This window comes from Monodelphis domestica, chromosome 7, assembly GCF_027887165.1.
Source record: "Monodelphis domestica isolate mMonDom1 chromosome 7, mMonDom1.pri, whole genome shotgun sequence".
In the NCBI taxonomy this organism is placed as follows: domain Eukaryota; kingdom Metazoa; phylum Chordata; class Mammalia; order Didelphimorphia; family Didelphidae; genus Monodelphis; species Monodelphis domestica.
In genome coordinates, this window is record NC_077233.1 from 81384296 (window position 1) to 81396517 (window position 12222).

The 12222-nt window shown below is 36.0% G+C and overlaps 1 protein-coding gene across 12 annotated transcripts in view; it reads left to right on the top strand.

Annotated features, from left to right (window-relative positions):
* The window catches only part of TNS3 (tensin 3), a 481975-nt gene extending 470207 nt beyond the window's left edge, over window positions 1-11768 (top strand). For all 12 annotated transcript variants that reach the window (XM_007500437.3, XM_056804865.1, XM_056804871.1 and 9 more), the window contains 4 exons: window positions 5565-5733; window positions 6899-6967; window positions 7073-7099; window positions 8406-11768. In XM_007500437.3, the coding sequence (XP_007500499.2) occupies window positions 5565-5733; window positions 6899-6967; window positions 7073-7099; window positions 8406-8550 (410 nt within the window). In that variant the 3' untranslated portion in view covers window positions 8551-11768. The remainder of the gene's footprint in view (window positions 1-5564; window positions 5734-6898; window positions 6968-7072; window positions 7100-8405) is intronic.
* The last annotated feature ends 454 nt before the right edge of the window (window positions 11769-12222 follow it).

Here is a 12222-nt window from a genome sequence, read left to right on the forward strand (position 1 = left end):
ATTCTTTCCCTTTTCTCTGCCTACTGGGAACACAAGAAAAACAAGAGGGAAGAGAGAGACAGAAAGGGGAAAAGAAGAGAGAAAGAATGTTTCTATTCCTCCACCTTTCTCTTCCTCTCTCATTTAACCATGAGTCTTTCTAGAATGGTTGATCCTTGTATTGATCAGAATTATTATGTCTTTCAGATTTGATAGCTTTATAATATTGATTTAGTATATAATTTGTTTTGATTCTGCTCACTTTTTACTGGTTCATACAGATTTTCTCAAGTTTTTCTGAAATTACTCCCTTCATCATTTCTTACAGCAAAATAGTATTGTATCACATTCATGTGCCATAATTTCCTTACCCATTCCCTAATTGATGGTCATCCTCTCAGTTACCAATTCTTGCCCCAACCAAAAAAAAAGTTGCTATAAATATTTTTGCAATATGAATCTTTTTCCTTTCTCTTTGATCTCTTTGGGGTATAGGTCTATTTTAATAGCTTGTTGGGCATAGTTCCAAATTCTTTTCCAGAATTTTTGAACTTCTTCACAGATCTACCAACACTGCATCAATGTACCTATTTTCCCACAGCCCTGCCAGCATTTTTCATTTTTCTCTTTTGTCATCTGAGCCATATTTGATGAGGGTTAGTTGGTACTTCAGAGTTGTTTTAATTTGTGTTTCTTAAATTAATATGTGATTTGGAGCATTTTTTCATGTAGCTATTAATAGTTGGATTTCTTCCTCTGAAAACCACTTTTCATATCCTCTGAACATTGATGAATTGAGGAATGGACAAACTTCATTTTGAATCTTGTCTCTGCGGCCTTAGATAGGTCAATTTAACATCTCTGGGCTTTAGTTTCCTCTTGTGTAAAAGATGGCTGTTGCACTCAATGACCTCTCAGGTCCCTTACACTTTTTTCTTTTTTCTACCTTATACTTCTGGATCTGTTTCCCATTGAGTCCTCTTTCAGGGAGAGACATTGACAACTTCTGGATAAAAGATGAAAGAGAGGTTCTTGTGCCTGATCCATGGGCTGTTAAGTGAAAAGACTGTTGGCTCAGCTAAGCAGGCAGCCTCAGCCTTGCTACTTCAGAGACCTGATAGCTTCTCTGCTAAAACTTTTCCTGATAGTCTATGAAATTTCTGACATTCAGTGATGACCTTAGCAATGATAATGAGGAGGATTATTAATTGTTAACATTTATATGGTGCTGTTAAGGCTTATAAAATATGTGTTATTTATATATATTATATTATTATATATTATAAAATATGTCTTATTTATCTTGACAAGATTCCTGGGAGGTAGGTTCTATTATCCCCATTTTACAGGAAGCTAAAACTAGGAGAGATAAAGCTAGTATTTGGATTAAGATTCAAATCCAGCTCATCCTGTTTACCAGTACATTACCAGAAAGAATATTGAACTAGAAGACCTGGGTTCTAAATTCCAATTTTGTTCATCTGTAAACTTGTCGAGTCATTTGCCTTCTCTGGCCCTTGGTCTCATCTGCTTTTTCTTCATTCTCTTCTAAAATGAGAACTTCCTCGTTTTCTCATATAAAATGACAGGGGAAGACATTTTGATCTATGATGTCCCTATAAATTTTTGACTGATTAAAAAAAACCAGCAAACTTATTTCTGTCCTATTGTATGCATTTCTGTAATAGTCTCAATATCCTTGATTAAATGGATTTGATTCAGAATAGAAGCTACAGAACAAGTAGTCCAACTCATTTATTTTACAGACAGGTAGACTGAGGCCTACTAAGGTTAAGGGGTTCACCTGAGGAAATGTCTCTCTCTTTATAAATTCTCTTCCATTATTTGTGTGAGACTATTACTACAAACTTATGCATCTCCTGATCTAACAAGTATAAGTAGGGCCATTATTGGACTCAAATATAAGCCCTGCTTCTTCATTTTTTTTTCTCTCAGGCATACATACACCCTAAAATTTATTATCCATGATTTTTTGGTTCAGATGCCTCATAATGGGTTATCCTTTAGCAAAGATGGCAAGATTTCATGAAAACAAAGAATCCTTGGTTTGAAAAGGAAGAGAGAAAATCCAGTTGAAACTGGGCCACATTCTGTGTGTTGGGAAAATATGGAATGAATTTTTTCTAAAACTATTTTTAAGGGTACACGTAGGCTTCATTAAGTAAACACTACTACAGCAGTAAAGCATTGTATCCACAGGAATGATTATTTTTAGTGAAAAACACATGGGTGGAGATTTCTCCCATCAAAAAAAAAATATCTGAATGACTTTACTATTAAGGAAAAAAATGCAAGAAAGGATGTTATCTTCCATTTCATTGAATGTTTCACTGGCATGGAAAATAGGGACACTTTTTTTTTCCTCTTGCTCACTAAAATATCTAGAGACCTAGAGAAATAGAAATGAAAATAAAAAGAAATAGTACAGAATGATTCTTATCTTCCAATCGAGAGGAAATAGTCTTGATGTTTTGCCAGTGACGTGAATGGTTCCCTTCAATAAAGTGAACTTTTCGTTACAGACTGAATGTCTTCAGCATCTGTGAAATGCTGCCACCAAAAGAAATACAAGCTTCTGTTTTATCTGCAGTTAACCAAGTTAAAAGGATAAGACTGGATGTGTGTGTGGGGGGGGGCTTATAAGGTCCAATTTCTATTCAGTTTTTTTTTTCCTTTTTCTTAAGAAAAGATGAATAAAAAGAATAACCTCAACATTTCCCAAGCATTGACTGTGTTAGAAAACAGAAAAGTACAGGCAGTCCTCTAATTGCAAATGAGTTGTGTTCCTAAAGTTTATTTGGAAACTCAGAATGCATTTTCCCAAAGAAACTGTTATAAATGGTTCTGAAGTTTCCAGAGACCCACAAAAAGCCTATTTAGCCCTGGAATGCAATTGACCTTTTGTACCAGTGGTACTATTTCAACTACTCCTAAATCGCCATTTTTAACACTTTATCTAGGAAAATGTCATTCAGGCTCCAAAACTGAGAGCTAAGAAAAGCCAAACAAAGATGACTCCTTTTGCTTTGGGTGAAGTGACCCGCTGACCATAGAGCTGTGTAGTAACTTGTTCATTTTTTATACATATTCTTCATCTGCAAAAGAAAACTCTCCCCTCCACTCTGCTAGTAAGATGACAACTAATTATTTGTACTGTTTATAAGTTTATAGATCATTCCAGAATTATTAATCTCCTTTTACCAATAAGGAAACTCTGGTTAGTGGTAGAGGTTGGTATTGGAGCATCCCAATCAGAGTTGGAAGGACCTTTAGTAGTAATATAATCATAGAATCCCAGTTAAACTCATACATTTCCTTTCACCATTCTTCAAATGCCATGGTCACAGCCATACTGGTTGCCCTTCTCTGTACATTCTCCAGCTTACAAACACCTTTTCTAAAATATAATCTCCTGAACTAATCATGCTGTCCCAGATGTGATCAGACCAGGACATGAGTACTCAGTCATCCCATCGCTTAGATGTCCCTCTAAGGTTTGTGTCATCCACAAATTTGACAAGCCTTTATCCAAGCCATTGGTAATGGGGTTAAATAGCACAGGACCAGTCACTAAATCGTGGACAGGATCACTAATGTCTTCCTTCTAAACAGATATCAAACTTTTTAATGACACATCCAGAAAATTCTGAATCTACCTAAATCTACTGGGATCTAGCTCATGTTTCTCTATCTTATATCTAAGAAGAAAAGAAAAGCTTTATTTTAGATACTTTGTTAAAATCTAGGTAAATTATATCTAGAACACTTCCAGACCAGCAATCCTGATAGCAGAGGAATTTAGGTTAGTTTAACATGACTGGGTTTTGATGAAGCCATAGTGGTTCTTAATGATTCCTGTTCATTTTTCTGGATATTCACTACCTATCTTTTTTATTTGATAATTTAATTTAATAATAATGTAATAACTTAATTTTTTATTTTATTTAATAATACTTTATTTAACTTTATAATGTATATATTTATATATACATATAATTATAATACTTTCTAAGTTTTTCTAGGATTTGTGTCATTTTCTGTCCTCTACCCATTCTAATCCATTTACTTGAAAGTTATGAAAATATTTTTCTTTCTCCAATTCTGTACTTTTTCTACTATTCCTCATAATCTTTTTTCCCCTCTCTGCTTAGTGTTTTGTTTTAAGTTTCTTCTTCTTGAACCAGATATGTTATTTCAGTAGTAATTGGAACTTCCCATGAGCCAAATTACTCTACCACTGTAGATGGCAACTGTTCTACAAATGAAAGTATCAGAGAAATGTGTGGAGGACAGTGAGAGGTTAAGTGACTTGCCTGGGATCAGACAACTAACATATGTCAAGAGGCTGAACTTTGAACAGCCTGGTCTCCCTGACTTGAGGCCAGGTCTCTATCCACTATGCCAAGCCACTGGTCTTTCAGTGTTCTTCCCAAGAACTTTGACAATGGCTTGGCACTGAAAACATATTTACCAGATTACCCGATCCATCAGGTTACCTTATCCTATTATTTTGCAGGAATTTGCAATTTGAGGATTTGAGGATACAACAAAATAACATAGGCACCATATCCTATAGGATTAATGTCATTTCCAAAACAAAACCTCTTATGGAAAGAAACATTGAGAACTTATATTCAAATTAAGAATGTCCCATATGAGTAAATAAGTGGAAGGAGAGTTTAAGATTGTAGCTCCGGAGTCCAAATCCAACACCAAATAAGATTAGGGGCAACTGGACTTTGTTTCCTAATTGTGAACTCATAAAAAAAGTATTGATCTGAAGTTGGACTTCAAAGATAATGAGCAATTATTTGAGGAATCAAAAACCTATAGAGAACATCAGAGTTTAGACTTGAATCTACATTTTCTATGGTTTTAAACTCTTTCCACTATTCCACATTAAAATATATAATTCTTTCTTATAAGCGATGGATCTATGGGAGAGAAAGGGGAGAAGGAATATAAACATGAAATTTAGACAATCTAAAAATGAAATATACTAAAGAATTTTTTAAAAAAAATAAATAGAGCTCTTATACTTCTACATCAACATAAAAATAACCTGTCTGTACCTTTGTACCTTCACAAGAGAAAGTCCAAAGCCTTGCTTGGTTCTCCCCAAAGGCAAATACCTTCAAGCCCTTAACCCACTCTTGTCATTCAGTCATTTCTGACTCTTCCTGACCTCATTTGGGGTTTTCTTGGCAAAGATACTGGAGTGGTTTGCTATTTCCTTCTCCGGCTCATTTTACAGATGGGGAAACTGAGTCAAACAGAGTTGCATGACTTGCCCAGGGTCACATAACGCATTGGCTCCCAACAAAATCACATTGTACATTTATGTTGTCCTTTTAGAAGATAAGCCTCTTGATGGCAGGGCCTGCCCCACTTTTTTATTTGCAATCTTTCCCGAGTGTTTTAGCACAGTTTCTAAGATATGGAAAAAGCTAAACAAATAATTAATGATGACTGATTGCCTATACAATAATTTTTAAAAGAACCAGTATTTTGGATAAAAAGCAAATAAAATGAGGTTAAACTTCTTCATTTTTCACTATTGACAGCCTGCAATGTTTGGTACTTAAATTCTGTGGAAATGGAGTCACTCACAGGCCATCAAGCTGTACAGAAAGCCTTGAGCATAACGCTGGTTCAAGATCCTCCTCCCATTTCTACAGTTGTCCACTTCAAAGTATCTGCCCAGGGAATTACACTGACTGACAATCAGCGGAAGTAAGTGCCTTCTCTAGGCTGCATCTCAGCAATGCTCTTTCTTGCCTTCTCTACATTTCTGGTTGGTACTATTGATTCCAAAGCTCTTCATAATTATTGGTGCAAGATCCCAGCCTGTCCTCTATTTTTTCTTGCTAAAAACAAAATCTTACTTGAAAAGCCCCTTTCAGTCATTCTTCTACCATTTCATGGAGAGGCAACTTACAAATCTCGCCAGGAAGTGAGGGTGGAATTTCCATCTTGGACACATTCTGCCTTGTGACACTGAGCAAGTCACTGAAGTCAACAGGGTTCAAGACAACTTTTTAAGATTGTTTGTTGAAGACAAGGCTCCACCCTACATTAATAGATGAAAGATTTTCTTGGAAATACCAATAATGGTATTTCCATTCCTTCAAAAATATGCAAGTGCAGGCCAGCCATGTTTTTCTAACAGTTTTATCAGACAATTGTCAAGTATAGCAGGGAGATAGCATACATGCTCTTATATGCCATAGTAGCCTTTTTACCTAACAATCCTGTTTGAATTATTTACTTTTACGTGGTAACTTTTTGTTCTCTGTGGCTTTGACCCTCACACCTTCCTGAAGCTTTGGATGACAGATTCAAGATGTGGACAGATTCTGTGTCTTAGAGGACTTTTCCTTTAGTGATTGAGTACCAAAAGAATTATTTTCCTCTTGCTGGAATTTTTTTTAACCTTTGACCCAAGGTAATGAATGGCCTTCCTCACAGGTTTACCAATGGGACTTTTGTGCTTGTCTTTTTAAAAATCATTTCTATACTATATTAAAATCACTTTGAATTTTATTACTGTCTTCCATAGAAATAACAAACTGCAAATATAATGTATTTATTCTTCATTTGTTCCTTCAAGACATTTATAAAGCAAAGAAAAAATACTAGAATAGTTATCATAGGAATTACGAACTTTGGTCATGTAATCCAAAACTCATTTTTGCAAAGAGAAAAGATGAAATTCAGAAAGATTCAATGAATTGCACAGTGAAACACAAATAGATTAAGCCAAGTTGAAATTTATGTCTCTTGACACCAAATCCAATGCTATATACTACCATGTTGCCTCTTGAGATGCACTACTCAGTCTTAAAAAAGAAATGCTGAAAATACTGATTTTTTTTCTCCCACCAATTTGTTTTATCAGACTTTTTTTCCGAAGACATTATCCAGTGAACACTGTCATTTTCTGTGCTTTGGATCCACAAGACAGAAAGTAAGGCATTTTTACTTGTTAATAAATATATATATATTTAATTTTGCCTTAAAATATAAACAGGACTAATGTTTGCCTTTTATTTCCCCTTTCATATACAACAAGGTGGATCAAAGATGGCCCTTCAGCAAAGTAAGTTGCCCATTTTATCTAGATTCATTTATTTTAAAGTATAGTCTTTTAGCTTAGACTCATCTTATTTACTTGTACTTTTGTCCAGATTTCCACAGCTGATCAATCTTTCTTACCTGTTAATGTTCCACCCAAATCATGGAGGACCACCCTGATTATTGTTAAAACATATAGCTTCCTCCTTGCTTTTAAGGACAAGAACTACATCACAAGCATTTCAGAATTGGCCTCAGTATTCGTCCACTCTAATCTGACCCAACAAGTAGTCATTTAGTCTTCACTTAAAGTCTTCCAGTGAGGGTTTACCCATTAAATAAAACATCTTCATCACTTTGAGCAGCTCTAATTGTTAGGAAAAATCTCTTTGCATCAAGCCTAAATTTGCTTTAAAAAAAAATACTATGTCCATTGTGTATGGTTCTATCTTCTAAGGCCAAATGGAATAAGTCTAATACTCCTGCCACAATACAAACCTCCAATTATTTCAACAAAAGATAATATTTTATATTTAGAAGAAGACTTAACAATAGGCAAAAATACACATGACCTCTCCACCCTTTATTGCTTTGAATAATACCTATGTTTAGCTTGAAAACAGACATTTCCAACCATCATTAATTAAAGTAAAATATAATATACTGTCATTGTATTTTTTTTTAAATCCTTACCTTCCGTCTTGGAGTCAATACTGTGTATTGGCTCCAAGGCAGAAGAGTGATAAGGGCTAGGCAATGGGGGTCAAGTGACTTGCCCAGGGTCACACAGCTGGGGAGTGTCTGAGGCCATGTTATTGTATTTTTTGAAGGGCCTTTTAGTAAAGAATGAAGACTGGAACAGTTTCTAGGTCAGTAGAAGTCAATGAAGGGGCTAAATGACCCTGCAGATTTCCCAACTGAAGCAGTAAAGACCTTTTTTGTCTGTCTTTTAGATCTTTATATCTGAATACCCAAATACTATTAATATAATCCTAGGGAAAAAATCATTATATTTCTTATACCTGGCTCCAATCTTTATGTTATTTAGTCAGAGAGTGAATCAGTCATTCACAATCAAGTATTCCCCAAGTGAATTGTAGTATTTACTTAACATTAACACTCTTGTAGACATTGAGTGGAATACAAAAGAAATACAAAATATACTGCCTATGCTCCATTTTGCTATCTTTGGCTATAAGGGGAAAATGCTTTTCAGCTATGACATGATTGAAATAAATAAAAAGAAGGGAAAGCACGTGCATGTTTGCCTAGGTGACTGTCTGGTTCTGTGTAGGTGTTGCCTGTTTTAATTTTTGAATTGTCTTTTCCAGAGTATTTGGATTTGTTGCAAGAAAACAAGGGAGTGCCACAGACAACATATGCCACCTGTTTGCTGAACACGATCCTGAGCAGCCCGCCAGTGCCATTGTGAACTTTGTATCAAAGGTCATGATTGGTTCTTCAAAAAAGATTTGAAGTCTCCCTCATGGACAGACTCCCACTGCAGCTCATTGGACAGACCTCTTTACTCTTTGATGTCAACAGGGAGAGATGGTGTCCTTTTGAATAATTCCTCCAAACTTTCTAATCCCAAGAAGAAGAAAAAAAAATACCTTTTCTAGGTTTTTTTTCCCCCCTTGCTTTTCCCATCCTCCCTTTTCTTATTTTAAAAGAAAGACTTCAAAATTGCTTGGCCTTTCTAAAAAGAAAATTTTTGCATCTTGAAACATTCTCAGAGCCAAGGGCCAAGTTGTGTCAAAAAAAAAAAAATAGAAGAAGAAGGGTTGTCTAGACCCTCTGCCCCTATCCAGAGAGCCCCCTTTGGGGAGAACTTTGAAAGAGAAAAGTTCATGTACCTTTCTTCATCTTCCTCAGCATCTCTTGGGGGAACAATGGAATGACCGCCTGGTTGTCCGCCATGCATGTCACATGGATTTTATGAGATTCGTTACGGAATAGAGCTACATGCATGGCCTTCTGGAGACTCTTGTCCTGTTTGTATCCATGGTAGCCATGACCCTCGCAAACTGAGGTTCTTTCCAAGGATGATGGGCCTCGTATACAATCATTTGCTATTCCCTTCATCTTTCCATAACCAAGATTAGAATTGAACTGAGGGAGGGGGGGAAGTATGTCTGATGAAGGTTAGTGTAGGTTGATTTTTTTTTAAGGGACCATGAAGACAGATAAAAGTGCCGGTGTGCTGAGAGTGTAAGGTCTAAATTTGGGAATGATTGAGGTCATTGTGCTTTATGAAAAGTTGGAGATGCTGTTTTAAAAAGTATATGGTGAAGGCTTGAAGTGTTCTGTTTAATGAAAAACATGTATTTTGTATGAAAAGTCAAGCAAGTAAGAAACCATTTTAGTAATAGCAGGATAAAAATGAGGGAAAAGCAAAAAATGATTTTATATAATTTATATTTTTTCCTATGCCAGATTATTTATAGTAGAAATTTGATATTACTATATTGTATGAATACTCTTTACTAGACACCTTGTTGAGCTTTGCATTTTTCGTGTTATTTTTATCTAAGTATATCTATTGCATGTGCCTTGCCTAGAAAATGTGTCAATATTTTCTAATGGTGTCATTATAACACATCTTGTATTTTGGAAATACTGTTTTAACAGAAAGTCTTTTGCATATTTGAATTTGTTTTTCAATATTTTGTTCATCAAGTTCACTTTTTTTTGTGGTTTTTACTCCTAAATTCTTGACTGTGGATGGTATCACCTAATGCATCCAGAAGGGAAAAGAAACTTATTTTGTTGAACTCTTGCCTTGGCACCTGCTTATTATGTTGGATGTCATTTGTAAGAATAAAAACAAGATGATGTATAGGCTATGCTGGGCCTTTACAAGCTCTCCTACGGATCTTGTCACACTGCTAAGTGGTTTGCTTTGTATTAAAGTTAGGCCTGAGTGTGGCATCTGAGAATGAAGGTAAGAAAAGGGATGATAAATATGTAAACTTTTTTTTTTTATTTTTCATATGAGCTGCTGTATTATATGGGTACTTGTGTATATTTCTATATATGAATGGCTTTCCCTGCAAAAGTCTGCCATTGGTAAAGTTCTGCTGGGACCAATGAAAGAAGGGGTTGCCTGGTGGATGCAACATTCACTTCCTTCTCTGTAGTGCACAAGGTGCTGAATAAATGTTCAGAGACCCCAGAGATCCCCCTTGAAAGTTTTCCTTGATAATAATAATATCCTTCTCTCCTTCCCCAAATCAGGTATCAGTGCTTATTATATACAGGAATTATAGTGACCAACTTAGGCTTTGAAAATTTACTCTTTTAAAGAGATGGTTTTATTGCATGGGTCAGGGCAGCAAAAGGCAGGGAAGAAGATGTCAGCTTGGATGCAGTTGGAATCGACGGAGCTGCAGCTGACATTGTATATAAATCTAAGAGGTAGAGAATTCTTACTCCAGTTCCTACGACAAAGGCCAGGTTCTCCAGACTGTGCCAAACGCTTTATGATTCTGTTACACGCTTCATCTCATCATGTAGTATTTGCATTGCCGTTTAAAGATTCTGCCTGGGCATTTGAGAGGATTCCACGGACCCGAAGAACAGCCAATCGGGCAGAATTGTTTGTTTCTAAGCCGTTTCCAAAGAGCGTCCGGCCTGCCGGGCTTTCATTGGTATCAGAAGTCTGGGAAAGAGAAATGGCTTAAAATGACTAAATCTGCCAAGAGGGTGGCTCTCATGGAAAGGCACTGCCACAAAAGAAAAACAAACAGAAACAAACAGAAACAAGGGGCTTGGTTAGCACCTAAATCATGTTCAAGTAATTATGCATTAATGAAGGGAATGCCATGGAATTGGGGCTGTCCTTTCCTGCCAATGCACAGTGACGTGGAGTTTTTCAGGATAGCGTCACGGCATTTCAGGATCACATGTATTCAGGAAGCATGCCAGAGCCTGAAGGCTGCCATTCAAAAACAAAAACCAGCTCGTTTACTGGCATGCTTGTTTTTGTTGTGTTTTTTTTTTTAATTTTTTTGCTTTTTACACTTTTTTGCTCTGTGTCAGAAAGAGCATCAGGGAAAATCCACTGGGAGCTTGACTCTTCTTGGCCAGGAAAATAGAGTCCATTTCTAAGGTTCCAGGGAGAGCTCGCACAGTGTGTTTCTCTTAAGATATGTTACCACATGTATTAGAAATATATGAAATCATTTTAAATACTCAAAAGAAAAACGGTGAGGTGTGCTCAGTAGTAAATAGCGTACGCAGTCACGCAGCGTTCCTTTTGTGACAAATGTGTGCTGTCAAACTATTAACACAGCGTGCTTTTTCCCCAGGATGTTTTAAGATGTGTATATGCAGTACTAAAAAAGAAAGGCGGGTGAACTCACATTAGCTTTTTGCCACGTGTATTCATAGCCATGCGCCTATTAAACCGCTTATTAAATTGTATCACTATAATCCTTCAGTGTTATAATATGGACATGCTAAAAAGCCATGCTTAATGAAATGGTGCCAGTGTATCCTTAGTATCATTGACATGTTAACATTTCCTTCTCTGCCTTATCTATTAGTAGATATTTTACCTTTGCTCCATACTGTAAAAAATATATTCAGTATGTAAATGAATGTCCTATAAATTCTTTGTATAGTCGATTTCTCTGCTTTTTAAATATCACCTTTATTCAGAGTATAATAAAATTATGAATTTGTTAAGCCTCTGTTATTAGAATTAAAGTAATTTATTCTTGGGGGGGGGCAACTAGACTCATCTTCCTGAATTCAAACCTGGTTTCAAGACACTCAGGAGCTGTGGAACTGGGCAACTCACTTAACCCTGTTCGCCTCAATTTCCCCATCTGGAAAATGGACTGATTAACCACTATAGTATAGTATAGTATAGTATAGTATAGCATAGTATAGCATAGCATAGCATAGCATAGCATAGCATAGCATAGCATAGCATAGCATAGTATAGTATCTTTGCCAAGAAAACCCCAAATGGGGATATGAAGTCAGACAGGAACTGAAAATAATTGAACAACAGCAATAAAAGTCTATTTTGATAATGAATTTGGAGATTGATAGTTTTAGGTGGTGGTGCCCATTAAAATACCCAATAGGAATTTGTTTTGAATAAGGAAAGAATGGAGGTGGGAAGTGCACAGATCTAGA